The 25,201-nt window shown below is 36.9% G+C and overlaps 1 protein-coding gene across 1 annotated transcript; it reads right to left on the reverse strand.

Moving 5' to 3' along the window:
- Positions 1-17,176: 17,176 nt before the first annotated feature.
- On the reverse strand, positions 17,177-20,401 carry LOC111783883 (cytochrome P450 CYP72A219-like). Its single transcript, XM_023664709.1, has 5 exons — positions 20,089-20,401; positions 19,790-20,007; positions 18,958-19,202; positions 17,697-18,081; positions 17,177-17,617 (listed from the first exon to the last, which is right to left on the reverse strand). Exons 1-5 carry the CDS (start codon positions 20,369-20,371, stop codon positions 17,192-17,194), a joined length of 1,557 nt encoding a protein of 518 aa, XP_023520477.1. The 5' UTR covers positions 20,372-20,401; the 3' UTR covers positions 17,177-17,191.
- Positions 20,402-25,201: the final 4,800 nt, after the last annotated feature.

Here is a 25,201-nt window from a genome sequence, read left to right on the forward strand (position 1 = left end):
TTTAGGGATCTAAGGCTTTTGGAGAAAAAGATTAGAAAGGAAAAAGCAACACAAAGGACGAAAAGTTCATTTTTTCAATTGTTAAGAACTCCTCAAATTTTTAATTTTTTTTTATGCAAATGCAATTTGGAAGGAAAAAATGACCAACAAGGGATGAAAAATTCTTAAAAGTATTTTTTTGGATCTTGCATAACAAAAATAATATATTAAAAAAAAGGCAAATTGCCAAAATACCTTTGAACTTCGAGATAATTACGAAATGCCACGGATCAGAAAATCAGATTTACTATAGTGAGCTATCCTTAGAAAATTTACTGTATCTTCAATTTCAACCATTGGATCTTCACCAAATTTGAGTATGTTCTATAGGAGACACACCTAATCACATTAATTCTAATTGGAGATATGTTGCTAGCTGGTCGGAGATATATTTTTGACGAAAAATCTAGAAAACTAAAACTCCAAATTACGACGATTCCAGAGGTTTCAATGTTGATTTAAGCTCTCTATATAACGTTTGTAGTTGGTGCTTTCATTTAGAACAAGAATCAAGCCAAGTCGAGCTCCCAATCGCAAGAAAAAGTCGTTCAGTTTTTAGATTTTCTACTTTGAGTTTCTTCATAATTCAAAAGAAATTGTCCACCATTTCTCTTCAAACTTGTTCCTCCGCTTTCTAAGCAAGATTACCCATAATTTTTATGAAGGAATCAAGTGTTGAAAGAGCCTCAAACTCGTTCCCCCATTATAGATCACCATTGAAAAAGTTCAAAGAAAACTTGGAAATCCAATCCTAGTCTACAAGGAAATTCGTTGAGTAAGATCAATCTCATTCAATTTTGCACCTTCAATGAACATTCTAGTAGAAGAACATGAAAGCTAACGAGTCCAAGAGCGTGCCCAATTGAAAAAAGTCGGTTTTGGGTTCAAATTGGGAGTAAGGAATGAATTCCCACCTACAATCCATTTTTCTTAAAATTGAGCATTCCTTTAGCTTAGGAAGATTAATATGAGTAATTTTGATGAACAAATGGAGAGCTAAAATGCCCTACAAAAATTTGCATTTTCGAGTGAATTGTAGACTGAGGACAATTTCTCAAAATTAAATATCTTTTCATAATATCTTGCACCCTTCGAGCTTAAATAAAATCCAAATTAATATTTTTTTCCAATAAATCGTTCACTCTTCTAGCGAGAATAAATATATAGCATAATATCATTCATTCTTTGCAGCAGAAATAAAATCTCAACATAAAATCTAAATTAATATGGTGCAAAAAAATCTCAATGCTTGAAGATTTTAGAAACATTCTCATTTTTTGACAGCAAAAATAAAAAACATAAAATCTAAATTAATATGCTGCAAAAAATCTCAATATAAATGCTTGATGTTGAGATTTTATGTTAAAGATTTTAGGGTACAAACATTTTCGATAATTTCTTTTAAGATTCGAACCTATAGCTGATGATAGAATTAGAATAGATATTTTCTGTTTCCTACTCACATACGCTCATATCTTTGCTTCTCGATTAATCTCTAATTCTAATCTTTCTCTCCAATAAGATATTACGGTGCTGGTATAGACCGAAATTTCGTTATAGTCCAAATTTTGACCGGTAATAGATATCGGGGCTTTGCAATATTTGACTGATCACAATTTAGTATAGTCCATGTATTATAGAAGTTCCCAGGAAATTCATTAGAGGAATGTTTCCAAATAAAATTGTTCGTTCTCTATATTTTTAATAATTAAAAAGAAAAAAAAAAAGAATTGTTTTCCTTTTCTCGATATTGTTTGTAGTTGTATTGTTTGTAAGTGTTCACTTGATTTGGTTCATCATTAATGTCTTATTTTTGTAGATGAATTTCATATACAAATTTACCTATTTTCCATACAAAATCAAGAAATTTGTAATAATAAAAAGAAAGAAAGAATTGCTTTCCTTTCCTCATTATTGTTTGTGTTCACTTGATTTGGTTCATCATTAATGTCTCATCTTTGTAGATGAATTTCATATCTAATTTACCTATTTTCCATACAAAATCAAGAAATTTGTAATACTTCCTCTCTTTCGGCTACCTACCCCAATTCTAGTAAATTTTTGGGGTCAAAATCATGACATGAAACTGGTTAAAAACTCCACCCTAACACAATACAAATTAAATGCACTAGTAAATCACATGGATCTACAAACGACTTAGGATACATTGGAATTTGGTTTGTGGTCAAAGCTAGAGTTAAAGAATTTGGTAACTTTCATTGGAAACATTGTCAAATAGGCTTTTCTCTTAGGATACGTGATCTAGTATAGCCCAAAACTAATGTTCCTATAACCAGAACCGAAAGGCATCACAACCCTTTCAATGCCTTAAATTCTCTTCTAAAAATTGGTATAATATAAGCATGGTGGATATCCTCAGATGCCATAAAACTTGAGATACTTGAAAATCAAACTTAAAATAACAGTCTTGAAATTTTAACGATGGTAATACCTTTTAACCAGGTTGACATTGCTAGAAAAAATTGATCGGTAATTTCCTACAACAATTTGTTTATGTTGAGCTTCCTGAGTGCATTCGTGTACCCTAAGGAGGATTACCACAAAACTTCTGGTTGATTTAGAGACAATGTCCCACCCTAATCCTCATGTATCCCCCACCCAAGTTATTCATTTTAAATTACTTACACGTCAGTATACGTTGGTGCATATCTATGGTCATCACACTAAGTAATTTATCTATATTCAAGACGTCTAATCGAAGCATATGACATTCCTAAGCAAAATTATTTCCACGCATACACTAACATCTAGTAGCTTACTAAAACTATAGCGTACCAACCTCAGTAAATCTAAACATCATCAATACAACAATTTACATTCACATTCCATGCAAGGTAGAACATAACATATTCTACCTTATAATAAATATAGAATTAAGCTAACAATAATGCAGTGAATTATGATACATTGATTGGTGTAAAAATTCAATTATGAGTTATATTTTATAATGACCAAGCAATAACAACATACGCAATCAACAACATTTTATTTTCTTATCTTATGCAAGTCATACCTGATGAAGACGGGGCATCGACGGTGGGACCATGGAACATGTCAAGCCTACATCGCAGACTAGTCTACAAGATATGTAACCTAAAGCTCTGATACAAACTGTAACGACTTGAAATTTTCTACTTAATTTAAGGTCGCTACTGTATACGTACTAGAAACATTGAATGCTGAATACTTCATTTAAATTCCATAAAACACAACCTTTATCTTAAAAAACAACCATGGACTTACGTGTTTCAAAAATATCTTTAAAACAACACAACAAAAGACTAAATAAAATAAATAAGCGTTTAAGTTAAAAACATCCTACTCTAGCCTAAGTCTAAGAAAATAAATACCACTATCCTATGCAGGTGCCATGGTCTCGAGTTGCGATGCCGTCGTCAGCCGTACAGGAATGCCTTGCCTTAACTTGAAAAATGTAGTAGTACATGGCTTGAGTATTTAAAGTACTGAACAAGTGACCCCACTATTAGGGGTTAAATGCAAGAACATGCTAATGCAATTACGGGACCTATCCTTTCAATCTATTTTCCTACGATACTGTCCTAATGGGTAATTTGGACGTGTACCATATACTCTACACACAACCCATACATGCGAGTATGGGCTCACCAGTCAGTTCCCACACCGCTGGGCAACTTTCTTTGTCGGGCGAGCATACTCTAGGAGCTCCTTAGGTGGACACCTGTTAGAACTAGTAACCGTCACAACAACGCTATGCAAAACATAACGAGCGTATCCCTGCCATTGGATGTACGTGTCTGTACCCTCGTGATGGAATAGGGGTATCCCCCAAATGCATGAGCACACATAATGCATGAGGTCGCCAATATTTCTACTTTTATCATTAATGAATATAACCCCGCTATCATCTTTCATGCTTAACATGTCATTTCTCATTTTTCAGTCTACGTATCATACATAATTCTAACGGGGTTACATTTCATTTCATTTATCATGATATCATGTCATTCATAAGATGTTGTATACGTACACTTTAGAAAACATAACATAATGCTCCATGCTTTTAACAAGTCATTTCATAACGTGCAATTCATACAACAATTACCTCAATGGTCACACAAAACAATCTAAACATAACATATCACATCACAATATATCGTATCATAAACATGTCATATCGTAAACACTTCATGGTCATATCCTTCCCTAACTTATCATCGCCTTAACGTTCTTATACCTATCACAGTCATATCGTTACGTGAACGTACCTTAGTTATATCATCACAAGAACGTATCCTAACGCTATCGTTCTATCAATCTGTCACAAACTTTTCCCTCTCTACCATTTCCTAACCATATTCTTTCATCAATCTCCCTTATCCATAGCACTCTGGTATGTAACCTAACCTTAACATTTCATGAACGTATCTTATTCCTATCGTTACATTTCGTTTTGTACATCATTCTCATATCCTATCTCAAACATATCCTTGAAAACATCGTACCATAATTATTATCATACAATCCACATATTATAACATAACATAAACATAATATAAGCATACCGATTCACAGAAAATTCACACATATCAGTATATATGACACGTGTAGAACCACAGGCACGTATCAACATCAAATATAACCATGCCGATAGTAAGGTCGCTTACCTGGTTAGCTTAAGTTGTTGTCACGAATATATCCATAATGAATGTTCGATTCTATCCTTTGAAATCCAAGTCAACCTATGTGAGCACATGACTAATTTACATTGGTCCATTGTTAGGAGTCTTGATATGTTATATATCTATAATTATATTTTTATTAAAAATCTTATTTTCGAGTTGTATTAAAAAAAAAAAAAAAAGATAGAGTTATTTCAAGTTGTTTTGAGCTTTGCTGCTCTCTGTATTTACTTTTCTCTCCATATTTAGTTTGTCGTTTTTAATTCCTCAATCTTCTTTTTTTTATTGGATCTCTGTTTCCAAATGTTTCCTATCATGGTACTTGTTTTATCTAGTAGATTTGAAAATTGTTTAGAAATGAACCTAGGCTTGTACGCTATGTCATGGAGTAACATCACCACTCATTAGTTTTAACTTAGGTAAACATTAAAGGGCAACCTAATGTGATCTCATAGGTGTGAAAACCTACTAGTATCTTTATAACCCACTTTCAAGGCCGTATATAAACATTACTTAGGTGTCTTAAAAGTCATAGAACAGGGTTATTTTGGGCGAAAGGCATTAGGGTAATTTTATAACTCCTCTTGATTTACCATCTTAGGCATATCCAATAGCTACCAAATTTCATACATAACTTTAACACATAATAAGATACCAAATATTAAAATTTCATAAGCATCAGTGTTCATTTAGGGTGTCAATTTAATGTTACTTAGTTTTCGAGCAAAACGTCCGATTTAGGCCCTTAGTTACGATTCTTAATATTTTTCTTTCATGTTCAATTAATTAATACTTCACGTAGGGTATATGTTGAAATCCAAGAGATTCCCACAAGTATTTCTTGGGAAAAGTCCAAGATGGTTACATACCTCTTGCACGTTTTTCAGAGCCTCGTTTCTTGATCTTCCCATAACTCAATTTTCTCAAAATTTTCTTTGACAATTTCCTTAGCGAGTTTAGTTTTGGAACCATTGAGAATTTTGCAAGAATCGGTCAAAAAAAGGTCCAATTTGATGAAAAGATACGGGTGAGTATATAAATATACCCACTAAGAAACCTACTTGTGGGCTCTTATCGCATTCTTGATTTAAAAGGAGGCCATGAACTTTATTCTAGGCTCTAGATGTATTGTTGTTGTGCATAATCTTAGGTAGCTAGCTTAGCCTACACAGTTGTAATTGATATCCTGTGTTGAGAGGTTACCTCAATAAAATCTCATTATCAGTTGTGCAAAGCATGGTGAGTGCTAGTCTTCTCGTCATCTATGGAAGGTAGTTGGCGAACCCATTCCACCGGTCATGTAGTCACCCAAGGTCAAGGGCGCTACCCCCTATACGTGCTAGCTCCGTAGACTATCCACATGATTGACACCCTCCTATATGACAGATCCATTGTGTAGGGTAACCACTAACACCTGCATGATCAATGTCGTCCCATAGGACAGGTCCACCCTCCAAGGTTATAGCCATGAGTCAATTTTTTGGCTTACTCAAAGCACAAATCACGAATAGGGCTCACTTGATGTGTATAAAAAGACAGTAAAATTTTTCAAGAAACAAAATAAGAATTATAATGTCGCGGCCGGATTTTCATGAGCTGCAACTTATGGTTTAATCGATGGTGTAGGAAATTTTTTTTGCAAGAGAAAACAAACAAAAATTAAAACATAACCTACACTATATTTATATTATGTCAAAAAAGAGTTTATACATAAAAAAAAACTTTAAAATACTATTGAAGGAATTGACACTTAAACATGAAAAACATAAAAAACATGGAAAACATGGAGTGAGTACGAAAACTGGTGAGGCTTGTTTATGACACCTATGCGAGAGTTCGCCCTCGACCTCGACCAACTGCTTATTTACCGTAAAAACATGAAAAATATGGAGTAAGTATGAAGATTCAATAAGTAGCCTACTTGTAGACTCCTAATCATGTCCTCAGTATGTTAGAGTACCACACTCTATCTTAACTTGTTTTTTAGTTATGAGTTCTTGTCATGATCTAGCCCGAAGACCTTTGTCCTTGGTATTGAGGTCTTAGCCTTGGTAAGGTTATGGGTTTTTAGTCTTGATCAAAGTTCAAAGTTCTCATTCCAATTCTTGACGATTGTCTAGTTCTTGGTTTTTTTTTAAAGTTTTTATTCTATTCTCATTTTGTTCCGTAAGACACTCCCCCTAAGATTTACTATACACGTCAGCAACCTAACAACCTATGTCCGAGGGTTTATATATTCCAAACGACATAATCATAACCTACGTCAAAGACTTCATTATCTTCGCTTCTTGGGTTCTTAATTCTTGAGGTATAAGTCATAACATACTTTCTTAAGCCCTACTAAAATCTCATAAATTTTGAACCTATCACATTAACATACACGAGTCATTCAAAGTATCATGAAGTCATAATAGTTGTGTTAAAAAAGTCTACAAGAGTCTTGGATATTGGGTATTGGTTATTTGAGGTATTTCCTTTGTGCCTTACTTATGCTCTAACTTATTTTAGGTTCTAAATTATATTGGAATAAGTACAAGTCTTGAACATATCTTTATGTTTAAAATACGCCTTACAAAAAGTCTTAAGTCATTTAGATGAGGTTTAGACCTAGGGAAATTTGGTTTATTTTACCCCTATTTCTTGGTTTAGCCTATAAATATAGTTCAATGACCTTAAAACTTTACAAGTTTTTAGCCATCATGAAATAAGGCTTATTATAAAGTTTAATTGTATTTTGAGTTCATTTAGGTCTTGAATGGAAGGTAACCATCATAAGGGCATTTTGGTTATTTTGCATCAATTTTTGGTTAGCCACTTATCCTTATTCAATAACAACTCAAAGAACTTTTGACGGTAAAAATCTCCTACACCTTGTCGTCTAAGGAATGGATTTCAGTGGCAATCGTTGTCAACTTAATGGTAATGTCGTCTGTTGACTCGTCTTTCTTTATACGAGTAGCCTCGAACTCACTTTTCAAGGTTTGTACCTTTGCTTCCTTGACTCATTCCACACTGATATGCATTTTTTGTAGTGTTTTCCAAACATTCTTTGACGAGTTCTTCTCTGCCAATATGAGAAGGACATCCTCCAGGACTGCTTAGTAGATGGCAGTAAGAGTCATCAAGTTCTTAGACTCCTCAACGTCGTCATCATGCTCGATGACGTGCCACACGCCATGTGCCTTTAGATTAACATGCATCTTTATTGACCGTGTTGTATAGTTACTCTTCGTGAGTAGTAGGCATAGGAGAGTTACACTCACATTCTATCTGTCTTTTATCATTGTCACATCCCTCTAGTGACTTTTTATGGTGAAAATCATCATAGTTGGTTTAGACCTTTGACTAAAGTACACTCAAACAAATTATCAAAGTAGAAATAACAACATGAGCCAAAAGTTTCTATGGAAGAACCTTAACCATATGCCTTAAGCATTATGCTTTTAGGTGGTGAATAAAGGGTTAAGGACTATTTCAGCATTAACAATTTTCCTAAATTTGTCCACACGGCCATGACTGCTCACCTTTATCCCAAAGAAAGCACTACCCACTTTTCTAAACTCTCTCCAAGTTGATGATAGGTAACAATTTATCCTAAAGTTGGTTCACAACTAACTTATTTACTAAGTCAAGCTTATTAAAGCTTATTAATTTAGATATGGGCGCTCCTCCTTTCTCTTGACCAACCTTTGAGTTGGGGATAGATACCCGCAATGCAAATAAAAATGAATTAACAAAATGAGATTAAGAGATGTAAAAAAAGTATAGTGACAATACAAGGCTTAAGTTCTTACTGTGGAGATTGGTGGAGGAAAAGTGGGCTCAATGGAATGGTAATAGGAAAGAGTGATGGTGTTACCACACCCACACCAGCTAGAGAGAGAAAATTCCAGGTACCATGATAATATTAAGCTACCCATAAATAGATTATCCGCTAGAGAGAGAAAAGTCCAGGTACCAATGATAATATTAAGCTACCCTTATAGAGAAAAGTCCAGGAACCATGATAATATTAAGCTACCCTTAAATAGATTATCTAAAGTCCACGTACCATGATAATATTAAGCTACCTTAAATAGACTATCTAGAATACAAAAAGAGTTTCAGGCACGAGTGCGATGACCATACTTGTGAAGCATGGTCATATAGATGTAGAGCCTCTAGAAAACGTGATTATGAAAACTACCCAAGTGGTAGTAGAGATGGTGACATGTAAACAGGTAAAGCCAGCAGGAAACATGTTATGTCTTAGGGAAACCTGGACATAGGATATTCTGCCTATATGTAGAGGAAGCATCCCTGATGTTTAAGAGAGGCTAGACACCACACAAGAGTTTTTAGTGAGTTCCCTGTGATGCTATAAAAGAACCTAAGAGGTTTACAGGCTCGAAAGAGCCAGTGACGGGATATTACTACGAGGGGAGATGTGACTAGATCAGTCAAAAGACATTACAAGAGGTAGCTTAGGTGAACGTAGAGGACTTATGCAAGGATTATTTACTCCCAAAAAGTTCATACTTAACTCAGATCAGTATTAGTACTCAAAAGAGCTATATGATAGGGCATCCCGCTATGAGAAAAGACTTGTGTTGGTTGTTGGATGTGACCCTTGATCGAAATTATGTCAAACCAAGTAAAAGAGGCAAAGGATCACCTTGAGGGGAGAAATCTTTTAGAGAAATCTTTTGGAGAAAAGAAAGCTTAAGTACTTAGCTTTTCAATTCTCATTGTTGTTGTTGTGTTGTGAAAAATGCATACTTCATGAATATTTATAGTGGAGAAAATACGCTTCCTAAACTTTCTCGTTAAGATCCACGTCTTTCTCATTAAAGCATAAGACTTAGTCCAGAACCACAAAACTTGGTCCACACAACTACTACCGATTCTCCGCTCTATAAGTTAGTAACGTATTGTAGTAAGTCTACTAACCATTCTCCTAATGTTGGTATATAAGTTAGTAACTTGTTTCACTAACTCAAGTTTATGAGCTCACAATCTCCTTCGTAAAATTGATTTTGTTCGAGATTCTTTACTCCTAGCAATTCTCGCACTTCTCCAAACTTAACCCTTGTTAGGGCCTTGGTTAGAATATCATACGAACTCCAAAATTTTTTGTCTCTTCCAACACACTAAAGGATGAAATAGAAGCAAGTGTCAATGTGTTTGCTGCGTCCGTGAAATACTGGATTCTTCATGAGTGCAATTGCAAATTTGTTGTGACGCAGAGAGTTACCAGCTTTAGTTCACTTCTAGTCAATTCGCTCAACAAATATCTCAGCCACAATGCTTGGCATGACGCCGCAGTTGCTGCCATGAACTTGGCCTCACAAGAAGATAGTCTCACAGTTTACTGCTTCTCGCCATTTCTGCAGTGCTTTTCTATCGCCAATGTCTCTGGCTAAATCGCTTTTTCTATCGCCAATGTCTCTGGCTAAATCACTATTGTAAAACCGACTAGTTCTTCAGGATCTTGCCCTCTTTGATACTTCAACTTGTACCTTGTGGTTTCCTTCACATAGTGGAAAATGTGCTTAACTATTTGATGATGCATCATAGTGGACTTTTCCATGTACCTACTCATTATTCCAACAACATATGAAAGGTTCGGACGAGTATGAGTCAAGTACCTTAGACTTCCGATGAACGCCTATACTCAGTGGAATTCACCAAGTTTCCTTGAACATCTTTCTCGAGTTGTAACTTTGCTTCCATCGGATACTTAGTCGAGTTGCACACTGCCATCTTAAATTGCTGCAATAACTTCTTAGCATTGGCCGATTGCTTTAACATGATGCAATCGTTCCTTTGGTCCACTTAAATATCGAGGTAGTATGTGAGTAACTCGAGATCAGTCATCTTAAATTGGAGGATACACAATAACTCTTCAAGCAAGAATAATATCAATCCATTTCTACACCGCTAATGAATGTTTTCATAGAAGATCATGAAGAGAAATAACCTCGGGAAGAGCCTAATTGAAGGAAATCATTTTCAGGCTCAAATTGGAGGTAAGTGTGGAATTCCTGTCTACAGTTAATTTTCCTTCAAATTAAGGATTCATTTAGCTTTCGAGGAAGAAGTTGAGTAACTTTGATGAATGAATTGAGAGCTGAAATGTCGCTGAACAAGTTACCCAAGAGAACGAAAATCTAGTGTTTTGGGTGAGTTGCAAACTGAGAACGATTTCTGGAAATTGAGGTCTAACACTCAAAGACGTTCTTCCAAACTAATTCCTTTAGCTTGAGGAAAGGATATAGAAGGGGTCCCATTAGGAAATCAGGCCTTGAAAATCCCTAGAATCGGCTACCCAATAAAAAAATCCTCTATTTTTGCTCCAACGAGAAATCAGTTCTTGGATGAACTTTGGAAGCGAATATCTTAGGCTACAATCCACGAAAAGGTATGAAATCAATCCCTAGCTCTTCCTTGTAACACAATCTTTAAGTTTCATGAAGAAATTGAGGGGAGAAATGCTGTGAATAGTGTTGTGGAGCTCGAGTTTCAGACGACGGTACAAAGGACACGTGCGTCTTTTTCCTGTCCAGAGGAAGAAGACGATGATGTGGCCGGTCCAGTTTACTGGCCATGTCAACCTAAATTTTGACTTTTCCTTGGGTTTTCTCAATTTAAATCTCCTTCTAGACTAGTTCTCAAGAAAAATCTTATGGTTAAAAAAACTAGACATAATAAGGAGTCTATAGGAAAAAAAATTTGAGGTAATTAAGATACCGGTTGCAGTTACATTTTTTTTTAATGTAACTCGGAGCTGGGTTGTTATATTTTTTTCTTAGGTAATTAGGAGCTAGTTGTGTTTAGGAAACTAGGAGTTGGTCCTAGTTACATTTTTTTAAGATAGAAAGAAGCTGGTCGTGTTTACATTTTTTTGTTCTTTTTTAGTCGGTTTCTTATTTTGTGTTTGTACTATGGCTGTGCAGCATAGTTTTACAAAGCCTAGTTATTATCAAATTCTAGATTTAAAAAATAAGAGGGACATTTTGTAAATCGAACGACCTCTCACCCCTAAGCGAGAATCATAAATGGAGACACAGTTATGGGCAATTAACTTATATTTACTGGGAATTGATCCATAAAGAAAGAGGATATTAATGAAATGTATTTTATTATATTACCTTATAGATCTAGACTTCTGCACAATTTGATTATTCTCACGTTATTTATTCAAAGTAAGGTGTAATGACGGCAGAACGGAGAAATAAACGCTATATGTTTCCATGTCACTTTTGGCCCTTGAGACATTTCACACTCAAATCAAGAATCATACTACTAGACCAACAATCCAAAAAATAGGTTATTGGATTCAAAGTCCAATGCGGGCCGCTAGACCATGAGACCACAAACATTTACAAGATTTATGTGTAATAAATCTCTCAATTTTTAAGACACCTAATTAATGTGGAACTTTATAGACGACCTTGAAAGGGGTTATCAAGTTATTAGTAAGTTTTCACGCCCATGGAATTAAGTCACTAGTAAGTTTTCACGTTCCGACAAGAGAAGCGGCGACCCTCAAGTGGCCCCCATCTGGCCATACGAGGGTCTAGACAAGTGTTATGATGCGACCGAGGAGGACGGTGCATCATCTAACACACCACACAGAGTGGGCGGTGCATCATCTAACACACCACACAGAGTGGGCATTGAAGACAAGTCAAGACATAAGGAAGATAGAGAAATCGAATAGACAAGAATGGCAAGGACAGGCTTGTTGAAGGGTCGGGTAGAGTCCCAGGCCTTAACCACGAAAGTCGAGGTTCCGGAAGAAATTTGGGCATGCGGTTCTGGATTTAAGTTCGTCCATATGAAATATGAATGCTCACTAAATTTGGTGTCAATCGCACCATAAGACCATTCGCGCTCAAAATATACTATAGGGGATACCATGATGTCATGGTAATATAGCCATCCTTCCACCAAACCTTCTACCGATAGGAGCCGAAGGTTACGCTGCTCTGTGAAACCAGCCTCACGCGGTTTCCTTCAACTTTAAGGGCCGTGGAAACTGGCCTTTCACCAAAAGCCCACTGACCAACTCCCTACTTGAAATGGACAGGCTGAAGAACAACTCCAACAATCCTAACCAATGGGTGAGCCAACCTCTAACCACTTTGTTGCCCCCGTATGGGTTAAAAGCTCACATTACAAAGCTCGGCGATTTCCTTAAGACAATGACTACTTTATGAAGACTACAACCAATTTTAAATCTATTGATGTGGGATTGTTGTAGCTGAGAACCCTATCATTTTCACCTCCTAAAACATTTTTAAAAATTTACATTCATGAAATCGGAAAAAAAAAGTAGTTGGCAAGCTCGATGTTCTTAGTCCAAGCCACAAAAAATATATGTAATGTAAAAAAAGTGGATGGCAGGCTAAGGCCTATCCAAAGGTTTATATTGGGCCGAGGAGAATCGACCCGCTATCCTTCCACCGACAAGAGCAAGGTTACGCTATCCCTAACCAATGGGTTGAGCCAACCTCCAACCACTTTGTTGCCCCCATATGGGTTATAAGCTCACATTACCAAGCTTGGCAATTTCCTTAAGACAATGACTACTTTATGAAGACTACATCCAATTTTAAATCTTTCAATGTGGGATTGTTGTAGCGGAGATATCTATCATATTTACATGTAAAATTCATAAATGCATTGATTCAAAATAAATGGCAAGCTTGATGTCCATAGTCCAAGCCACCAAAAATATATGTAAAAAAAAAAAAAGTGGATGTCAGTCTGAGGACTACACAGAGGTTTATATTGGAACTAGGAGAATCGACCCACTATCCTTCCACCGACAAGAGCGGAAGGTTACGCTGCTCTGTGAAACCAACCTCACAGGGTTTCCTTCAACTCTAAGGGGCATGGACACTAGGCTATCGCCCAAAGCCCATAGCCCAACTCCCTGCTTGGAATGGACAGGCCCAAGAACAACTCCAACAACCCTAACCAATGGGCTGAGCCAACCTCCAACCATTTTGTTGCCCCCATATGGGTTACAAGCTCACATTACCAAGCTCGGCGATTTCCTTAAGGCAATGACTACTTTATGAAGACTACATCCAATTTTAAATCTATCAATGTACGTTATGGTAAAATTACTCTCATGCCCCTATGTTGAGATTTTCGAGGACCATGTTATTTATGTATTATGCAAGGCTGGAAAGAAAATATGCATGACTAAAATATGAGCGGGGTAATATGGATAAGTGTGGAACATGATGTAAGAAATTACAAAAATGCCTCTATGAGGAGATTTGTGATAAAGATGATTTATTGTCTTCTGATGTATTAGGAAGGAGGATGAGCTATTGGATCTGTGCTCCGGGTGATTGATGAATGTTATCTCCCTGTTATCTTCTTGAAACCAAGGATGTATCTGACATCCTATAGTGTCCATAGATTTCCTGCTCGAGTTTTTGTTGGGTTTTATGTCCTAAAACTGATAGTTTGTAAACAAAAACATGTTCTGTTTTCAATTCAGTTATTATTGATGTTTATTCAGTAAAGATTGTTATTGAATAAAGTGAATTTTACGATCATTAATCTAAATCCAATAAACTAAGAACACTCTGGCTATAGTATGATTACTTGAACTATATGTAGAGACATAAGAGTGGATCAAGTTCAAGTATATAGTCAAAATGATCTATAGTATAAGGATAAGGCTGAGTACCTTATTCTGGGGACACTATGGATGCGGCCCACTTTTGTACATGATATAAACAATGTGATCACTAAGTTGCACATGCGGAGACATGTGAGTGGCGGCGTCCTATGCAATGAGTATTGCATAAGATCGGACCATGAAGAAAACCACTCTCACTTTATAAAGTCGTTTACTGTTGAGACTGATTTTCTTTTCATTCGATAACCTAGGTAACTCGGTTTTAATCCTGAGCTAACCATGAACGCCTAATTATTCGGAATTATCCTTAGATTTGCATGGGTGAGACTGGCTCTAGTTCGCCGACTCAACAGGCCTCCCATTTCAGGGGTAAGACTGGGTGAATGGCTGGNGAAGATGGTATTTACTCCTACCTACTTTTAGGGATAGTAGAGAGGATGTTCCCTTAAGTACTGACTCCAGGTCTTGAACAAGAGGCCGACCCTCTCATTGGCCCGAGAGAGATTTGGTTTGGTGGTTGGACCACAAACCAATTGTTCATTAGAGGATCAGTGAGACATAAGGAACAAGAAGTAACTTCAGGGGTAAAACGGTAAATTGACCCAGCTCTAGTTACGAACAACCTGTGAAGGATCGACTTACTAATCATGGTTATATCAGATGGACAGAAATATATCTATAGTGAGGGGAGTGCAACTACTAGGCTATAGTGGAGTGTTCTAATAGTTAACGTAGGTTGGTTAACAAGGTTATTGAGTTTAGCCGGTTAATCTCAGATTGTTGGAGCCCATGATCTGTAGTGTAGGTCCATTAGATCCCCCTGCTAACTCATATCGGACTAAATCTTAGAACAGTGTGACGAGTGAGTTCGAAGTGTTCGAATTCAAATTAGGGAATATGCGTTACATATATACGATATATTTAACCGCAATTTTNTAGGGATTCATAATCCATATGTGCGGGAATGACATTTGATTTAATGTTAAATATTAATTAAATTGTTTAATTAATAATTTAATATTATTTTAATTTAAATTTAATTATTTAAATGAATCGTTGAAATATCCATGTTTAAGTGAGTGGAATATTGAGTGTCAATATATGATTTAACCAAACTTCCATGTTTGCCGCATAATCCCATCAATTTGAGCTAAATTTTGAGTGTCAAAATTTGGTAATCTCAATTTTGCAAACATGCAAATATAACTCTATAAATAAAAATCTCTCGAAAAACTTTGAGAAAATCTCTCAAAACTCTCTCTTTAAATATACAAAATTCCTATCAAAGTTTAGTCACTCAATGGATTCCACAATCCCGTTCTAAGGCCGAAGAATAGCAGGGAAGACACTAGTGGTAGTTCGAGACTGGTTTGTGAGGAAAAAGGAAATTGAACTAGAAAAGGTTAGTATTCAAACTCATTGAGTTTTAATGATTTTGAACATGCTAGCTAATTTACTATAATTGATGTACTTAGAGTGCCTAAGATCCAAATTGCTTTCGCCCGTGTTATAATAACGTGAAGACGAATGAAAAGATGTACCTACTTTTGCCTGTGTTATAATAACATGGAGACGAATGAAAAGATGTACCTGAATCCAAAATCTAAGATTCAATCTGAGTGTACATGCTAAGGACTAGAGCATCCCCAATATCTTCGGCTGAATTTATAGAATTATCATCATCCTCTTCTGATTTGTGATTCTGCTCCCTCCTTGGTTTTGTACAATCTATCAAAAAGTGACATTTTTCTCCATAACTTCAACACGTCACGTTTGGTCTGTTTCGAAAATTTTCACGGTTCTTTGATTTTGATTGACCTTTGTTTGGGCCATTCGATTTACTTCTTCCACTATGGTCAGCACTAAGAGCACTGCCGGATGAATCTTCAATTTCTCATTTATGAATACTTTCGCTTAGAACTACATCTCGGTTTTCATCGAACTTTAGTTTCTCAAATCCTCGAGAACTGTTGATCACGGCAACAACATTATTCCACGGCTCTGGTAATGATGACATCAAAATCAGTGCCTTCATTTCATCTTCAAAATTAATTTTCACCGAACTCAGTTGACTTACAATCATATTGAATTCGTTTATATGATCAGCAATAGATTCACTTTCAAACATTTGTAGATTGAACTGCCTCCGCATCAAATACACCGTGTTTACAGTCGATGAGTTTTCGTACATATTCGACAACGCCTTCAACAGATCTGATATTGTTTTCTCCTTGATGATGTTAAACGACATATTTCTAAACAACGTCAACCGGATCAACCCTAAGGCCTAGCGATCCTTGAGCTTCCACTGCACTGTGGTCATAGTATCCAGTTTCATCCCAAACAAGGGGTTCATAAAGATCTTTCTGGTATAAATAATCTAAAATTTGCATCTTCCAGAAACCGAAATCGCATCAAACTTCTTAATTCAAATCTTTAAACTTTCCATCTTCGTTGATCGTGGTGAATCTCGCCTAGCTCTGGTATCAGTTGTTCGGATAGCACAACAATGCACACACTCATCAAGATGAACACAAAGTACAAGAGAGAAAAAATTAAGGGAGGAATATTGGCTAAATTTTTTATTGTACACCGAATACTATAGAGAATGAAGAAAATACATTTTGGAAGCCCTGCCTAATAGGATATAATATATATATATACCCGATATGGTATATCTACCATATATATCTCTACCCGATATGAAATATCTACCATATATATATATCAGATCTTTACGAAATATCTATCGTATATCTCTCCACCGAATCTTCACTATAAATAATCATTCGACTCCATATCCCAACATTCAATATTGTTTACATGACTAAAGTTTACGTAGCATGATATGAGCTCCATATTGAGGTCTAGTAGTTAAATTGGATGTTGGAGCATGTGTATAAGACGAAGAAAGCTCAAAGGAAAAGTGTTGTAGAATCATGGATAGAGCAATTTTGGCCTCAATTATGGCAAAGTTCTGTCCGATGCATATGCGAGGACCCCATCCAAATGGGAAGAATCCAGCTTGATTTTGTGTCGCTTTTGAAACTCCCTCAGCAAATCTGTCGGGATTAAACTCATTTGCATCATCACCCCATAGCTTCTTATCACGATGGATAAGAATAATTGGAAAACTCAACATCACTCCCGCTGGAAAACTCAATTTTTCAAGCTTTGTTTCATTTTGAACAAGACGAGAAAAAAAGGCTACTGGTGGATATAATCTCAAGACTTCGTTCAATATCATAGTAACCTAAATGTTGAGAATATGATAAAGTTTAACGAATGAAATAAAATAAGAATGAAAATACATAAAAGAGAGTGTTACTCACGATTTTTAGGCGATTTAAACCATCAAAATCTGGTTTGTTGTTACCAAACACTTGTAGGACCTCTTCTCTTGCTAGATCTTGCCATCTTGTGTATGAGCTCAATAAAACCATTGTCCAAACTAGTAGCATTGCTGTGGTTTCTTGGCCAGCAAGGTAAAAAACTCTACATTCGTTTACTATGTCTTTGATACTCATTCCGACATCGTTGTTTTCGTGCTCTCGAATTTCTTTCAAATTTGATTGTAAGAGGATGCTTAATAGATCATTATGCATAGCTTCACCTGCCATCATAGCCCTTTGCCTTTTGTTGATAACATTCAAGAGCAACGTTTTTAATTCTTTGCTTATCTTTTTCATTCTATTGTTCGACTTCGTTGGTACAAACCTGCACAAACATTTTAATGAGATGTTATATGAATTTTCATAAATAAGATCCTATATCGATTGGAGAGAGAAATGAGAATTAGTGAGGACGCTGGCTTCAAAGGGCGTGAATTGTGTTAGATCCTAGATTGGTTGGAGAGGGGAACAAAGCATTGTTTTATAAGTGTGTGGAAACCTCTTACTAGCAGACGCATTTTAAAAACTTTGAGGGAAAACCCAAAAGGAAAAGCTCAAAGAGGACAATATCGGCTAGTGGTGGGCTTGAGTTGTTACAAATGATATCTAAGCCAGACACCGGGCGGTGTGCCAACAGACGTTGGGCCCCGAAGGGAGTGGATTGTGAGATTCCACATCAATTGGAGAGAGGAACGAGTGTCAGCGAAGACGCTTGGCCCCGAGGGGGTGGTTATTAGATTCCACATTGGTTGAAGAGAGGAACGAGTGCCAGCGAAGATGTGGGGCCCCGAAGAAGTGTGGACATTGGGCGGTGTGCCAACAAGGACGCTGGGCCTTGAAGAAGGGTGGACACCGGGCGGTATGCCAACGAGGATGCTGGGCCCCGAAGGTGGTGTATTGTGAGATCTCACATCAATTGAAGAGAGGAACGAGTGCCAGCGAGGATGCTAGGCCTCGAAGGAGGTGAATTGTTAGATTCCACATCGGTTGGAGAAAGGAACGAGTATCAACGAGAACGCTGGTTCTCAAAAGGGGTGGATTGTGAGATCCCACATCGATTGGAGAGGGGAACGAAGCATTCTTTATAAAAGTGTGGAAACCTGTTCCTAGTTTTAAAACCCTCTAGCAGAAGTTCGAAAGGAAAACCCTAAAAAAGACTCGTATTCATGTCTAAATTGAATTGAATTGTGCATGAGTTCACCTCCATCCGGGTATGTAAACTGTAGATACAACTTTAACGATTAGATTGATAAGTTGTTTTAGACGTATAAAGATCATTTTTCCTTCTTCATAGCTGCTTCCAAATGCTGTTCGAGAAATCACATCAGCTGCCAAGTTTCCCAAATGAGGCATCACATCCAATTCATAATATCCATCTTTTGAGACAAGTTCTTCCCATTTCCTAATCATCTCAGTGCAACTCTCACACATTGCAGGCACCATGTCCTGTATATAGCAATTTAACCATGTATATGAACAATTAGACTCCCAAAAATATTGTTTATCAAAGTACAATATAGAAGTTTATAGAAGTTTTTGAAATTGCACCAACTTCTAAATCTACTTTTAAACCAATCTAACATGGTTAGTTGGATAGTTGTGTATTAGCCAAACTCCACCGCTAACAGATATTGTCCTCGTTCCGCTTTTACTTTCGAGTTTCCCTTCAAGGTTTCTATAACACTTCCGCTAGCCGATATCGTTCTCCTCCCCAACCGATGTGAGATCTCACAAGCAAATGCGTTTACAAGGGTATGGAAACCTCTCCCTAATAGATGCGTTTTAAAAATCTTGAGGGAAAACCCCAAAGGAAAAACCNCCTAGTTGTGGATTTGGGCGGTTACAAGTAGTATTAGAGCCAGACATCGGCCATTGTACCAACAAGGATGCTGTCTCCGAAAGGGGTGAATTATGAGAACTCACATCGATTGGAGAGAGGAATGAGTGCCAGCGAGAACCCTGTGCCTCAAAGGAGTGAATTGTGAGATCTCACATCGATTGAAGAGATGAACGAGTGTTAGAAGAAAGCATACCTTCAAGTGTTTGAAATGAAAGGCTGGATTGATTATCTTTCTATGCTTAACCCATTTGGGTCCTTCATGATCAGCAAGTCCATCGAAAAGCAACCTTGAAAGAGGGTTGATAGACGGCTTTTGAATATCATGCATTAAAGAAAATGCAGCTTTGAGTTGATCAGGGTCCATGATGTGCACTCTTGGATATGGTCCAATCCACATGAATGAATTCTTTCCTATATTTAATACAAACAACAAACAAACACTTGGAGAATAATTAAACACTTATTTGATAAAAACAAACAAACACGACATACCATATGTGTGGATGGTATGATTCATGGAGGGGATGACACGTGGAGCAATATCATGGGAGAAGTTCATGGGGCTGGATATGGCCTGCTCCCTCATGGCAGCTATGTCCTTGATGTCGCCGGTGAGAAGCCGGTAAGGATTCCCGGCGAAGCCTTGCTTTCTGAGGCACCTCTCAAGCTTCTTCGGCCTCAACCAAATCCAGTTCAAATATCTCCATCCCCATACGGCTAACCACACCACAATCACCGCCAAAATGGAAACCCTAATACTCCCCAATATCTCCATCTAAATAGAGAGAGATTTCTGAATTTTGTGCTTAGCGATGGAAGGAGGACCTATGTTTGCTAATTTATAACCAAAGAAAAGTGCATGCAAACTAATTTGATTCGTGAAATTACAACTTTATCCAATTAAGTTGAGTTTAATATGACATATTTGAAGTTGAATTGATTTTGAGTTTTCAATTTTGTGTCTATTAGGCATATGTTGTATGTTTATGCACGCGGGAACCGTTCGCGTCTACCCATGAGCTTGCTTGCTATCGAGACTAGTTGTAACGACTCAGGCCCACCGCCAGTAGATATTGTCCTATTTGGACTTGCTTTCCCTTTTCGGCTTCCCCTCAAAAATTTTAAAACCCTTATAAATGGTGTTTCGTTCTCCACCCTAACCAATGTGGGATCTCACAATCCATCCCCCTTCGGGGTCCAGCGTCCTCGCTGACACTTGTTTCTTTCTCCAATCGATGTGGGACCCCTACCAAACCATCCCCCTTCGGGACCCAACGTCCTTATTGACACACCGCCTCGTGTCTACCCCCTTCGGGGCTCAGCCTTCTTACTGACACATTGCTCGGTGTCTAGCTCTGATACCATTTGTAATGGTCCAGACCCACCGCTAGCAGATATTGTCCTCTTTGAGCTCCTCTTTTGGGCTTCTTCCATAAGGTTCTTAAAACGTGTTAGTTAAGGAAAGGTTTTCACACTCTTATAAAAGGTGTTTAGTTCTCCACCCCAGCCGACGTGGGGTCTCGTAGTCTCTTAAATTCTTATTTTTTATGTTTAAGTCACACAATTTGTATAGGTTCCATGTAAGAGGTGACGTTTCTTATTTTGTGTAATTGATGGTCGGGAATCTATTAAATTTTTACTTCTTTAGGAATAATTATTTTTCAATATTTCAATTTGGTGTAAAAGATATATTTTAATATTTCTGGTAAATTTATCTTTTTTTGGACATAATTTTATACATTAATTAATGAGGCTATAATAGAACCAATTCCAATCCAATAAGGCCAGCTTGCGTGAACATCTTTTTGTAGGGAATTCAATTGCATATTAGATTTAGGTATTTTGTTTGGTGGTTGTAATCACGTTATCAAATAGATTTTGAAAGAAGATAAGGATAAAAGTCTTTGTTACTAGGAGTTATTAGTTGTTGAGCATTTTTAGGAGAAGTTATTAGTAAGCATTTCTAGGAAGAGTTAGTAGGAGTGAAGCATTTTTAAGAGAAGTTATTAGTCATCGAGAATTTCTACTAGAAGTTACTAGTAGTGGAGCAATGGTAGTAGAAGTTATTAGGTGTGGAACGGATAATTGTTTTTATATAGCCATTAGACGTATATTTTATTTTGAATAAAAAAATATAAAAAATTGAAAAGTATTGTGATTGAAATAATTTAGTACAAAGAAATTTTCACCCAAGTTATCGGGAATACTTATTTCATTTTCTCCTGATTGTGTGCTTTGAATCTATGATGCTGAAATAAATGTTGTCACCGCATAAAGTCTTCGGAAGAGTAACTACGCAGCATGTGGTTGAGGCACATGGGGTAAGGGACAACATGGGTAGACTGAGCAGCTTTCAGGCACATGGGGTCGCTCCACTAGACATTGACGGGACAACATGGGTAGACTGAGTAGCTTTCAGACACATGGGATTGCTCCACTAGACATTGACTATATGGTTTTTTTGGTGGAAAGTCGCTCGTTAACCTTACACAAATGTGTTCATATGAGATGACATTCTATCCTATGAGGTGTGATGAGGTGACACCTTAACTATGATACCAAATGCTCACTACTAAGGCTACGTAAGCGTATTTAGTCAAAGAACATAATAGTAATTCACCTCAGAGATGGGACTTGTAGCTCGACAGATCCACAACGTCAAAAAAATGGTGAATCATCTCTTTTGTACCCTCTTTCCCTTCTTTCTTTCACAGTAAACTCGGATAGTCGGTTTCGGTTCAGTTCTTGATTTCATTAATTTCCTCTCCTGTAAGAGGGGACTTTCTCATGATCTTACGAATCTACAACTCTCTTTACTGAGTGAGACTCTACCCAGATCTAAAGAATTTGCCAAAGAGCCTGAATCTAACTAGTTATTTATATAATTTCTCCTTTTCGTTCGACTTAGGTGGGTGGAGCAATCTTCACTCTCGACAGAATATAAAAGAGGTTTTTCTTTCTTCCTGTGTAGACACCTCAACGAACTCATGTGGACACTCCTTAGCCCGAGGACAATCTCTCTCTCAAATACTAATGTTGGTAAGATAGATGTGAGTTTTTCTTTTCTTTACTGATTCCCCTCTCAATGAAATTTGCCATGTTGCACTAAGTTACTTACGGATGTATGCATGTAGTCCGGGAACACTTTGGGGTGAACACCCATCCGAACAAGTAGGGTCAATAGTTTAGCATTTAGGCTGTAACATTTAGCAACAACAAACAAAATCTTTAACCCAACAAGTGCTCTCCGAACCAAGCTAGATAGTTTTTCCTATCACTAGGCTCACCAACCAACCTGGACTTTGATTTTTCTTATTCCTACCGGATATCAAAACCATAAGGATTGTTTCCAGCCATGAGTTCCCATATGACTNCGGATGTATGCATGTAGTCCGGGAACACTTTGGGGTGAACACCCATCCGAACAAGTAGGGTCAATAGTTTAGCATTTAGGGTGAGCAGCTAAAGTACCACTTGGAACTTCGAGGCACCCAGAATACTCAAATAGGAGTAGTACGCCCAAATTTCCAAGAGCCTAGAGTAAAGCTCATGAATATGAACGATACTAGCTTAAATTTGCTATAAGAGCCTACAAGTAGGTTTCTTGATGAGTATTTATACTCACCTCTTTTTCCTTTCTTTTCAAGTGTTAGCAAGTTTTTAGTCAGGAGTGCTCCAAAACTATGAGAGGGGTTGTTTTTTTTTTTTGTCAATTCGGTTTTATATTTTGATTTTTTATTTTGTAGTTATATCACAAACTCATTTCTCCCTTTGTAAGAAATTTGAATTGCAACTTCTCATAGTTAGATTTTATTTTGTATTGTTGTGTGGTATGTTTATTTTAATTTGATTTAAACTTAACACTATTTTTGTGTTTTATTTTATTTTCTTGTTGTGTGATATGTTTATTTTAATTTGATTTAAAATTTACACTATTTTTGTGTTTTATTTTATTTTCTTTTGATTTTTGTCTATTTTCATTAAGGTCAAATTTTTTAAGCCTAAAAAAAGCTAGGTCGTGACATGCACACGTTCCAAGCTTGCCACGTGGTGTGTATTGTTTAGCTACTACAAATTTGACTACGTGCGTTCATTCTTCAATAAAATAAGATTCTTCTACGATTAACATCATCTGGACACATTCTGCAAACAGACTACGCTTTTGAGACAAATTGGATTAGGTGGGTAGTCGGTTCGCAGTTCGATTTCTCGGGTCGAACTGCTTAGTGGGTCGTGCACGCCTACTACTTTGCTTGGCCAGCTGCATAGTACCACCCTGTGCTTGACATGTGATCCATCCGTTGCCCACCGCATTCAATGGCTCGTGCCTACCGTGTGTCACCTACACATTTGGAACGATGTCAAATTTACAAGTTTCCTTTTAGGTTTTTAATTCTTTTTTATTTAATAGAAGATTTTCATAACTTCCTCCATATAACTTGAATCAACTTAGTTACTCTTAATCTCTGGTTTACAAACATATCAAACTTGTACCGCTTTAATCTCTCTTTACTAATAAACTATGGAATGACATAAATACGTCAAAAAATAGTCCAAAACTATATATCTTACTATTCTTAATACAAGCGTCTACATCATTTTTCTTTTATCCAAAGTAACTAGGTTTCCTTCTTGAACCTGGTGTGGATTTCCTCCAAAAACAAAACACTAAGAGAAGAGGAAAACTGAAACAAAAAATTTAAAACCAATATTTATTGGTTTTTTGTTTTTTTTATTTTTATTTTTTATCTATTCTTGATGATTGATTCTGGATGGAGATGGAGTTGAGTGACTCAAAAGCCTAGAATGGAAGACTATTGAGCAATTCTTATGAAAGAACTCGAGCCAAGCCGTTTGGATTGAATTTATGGTTTCTTTTCCAATTCTCTCCCGCATCTCTAAACCCTCATTCTCTTTCCTTTTTCCTCTTTCTTTTTATTTCTTACCCATGGTTAGAAAAGTACACTAGTAGACCCCTAATTAGAAAAGAAGGTCAAAATGCCTGTAACAACCTAAATTTCCACATATCTAGAGTCGCCACTAACGTCTCATGCACGTCTATAAAACGGAAATATAACTCTTACATGAACATCATTTATAATGTAAACTTCAAAAACGTTTAAAACAACTTCTTCTCTGGAAAACACAGCCATGGTCTTACGTGTTTAAATACAAAATACTAAAATTTAGAGAAAATAAACACAAATACAAAATAATTTAAAACAATGGAATGCAAAACAACCTATTGTAACTTAAAACTAAGAATTTAAATATGAGTCTACCCTATGCACGTATCACGGTCTCTGCTCGCGATGTCGCCGTCCTCCGTACAAGTCCACCTTGTCTTTACCTGAAAAATGATGTGGCACACGGCCTGAGTATTTCAAAGAATACTCAGTAAGTGGCCCCACTATAGGGGCCATGCAAATGCAAACACATGCAATCATGATTTAGGGACCTATCTCTAATCATCTTAGGGGTGGCCTCCAGTCTCGGACAAATTGGATGTGTAGTACTTCCCTACACACGACTCACACGTGCGAGTGTGAGTCCCCAGGGCGCTCGCACACCCCCTGGACCCTCTGGTCAAGCTAATCTGTAGCGA

The sequence above is a fragment of the Cucurbita pepo genome, unplaced genomic scaffold (genome assembly GCF_002806865.2).
Source record: "Cucurbita pepo subsp. pepo cultivar mu-cu-16 unplaced genomic scaffold, ASM280686v2 Cp4.1_scaffold000123, whole genome shotgun sequence".
Taxonomy (NCBI): Eukaryota; Viridiplantae; Streptophyta; class Magnoliopsida; order Cucurbitales; family Cucurbitaceae; genus Cucurbita; species Cucurbita pepo.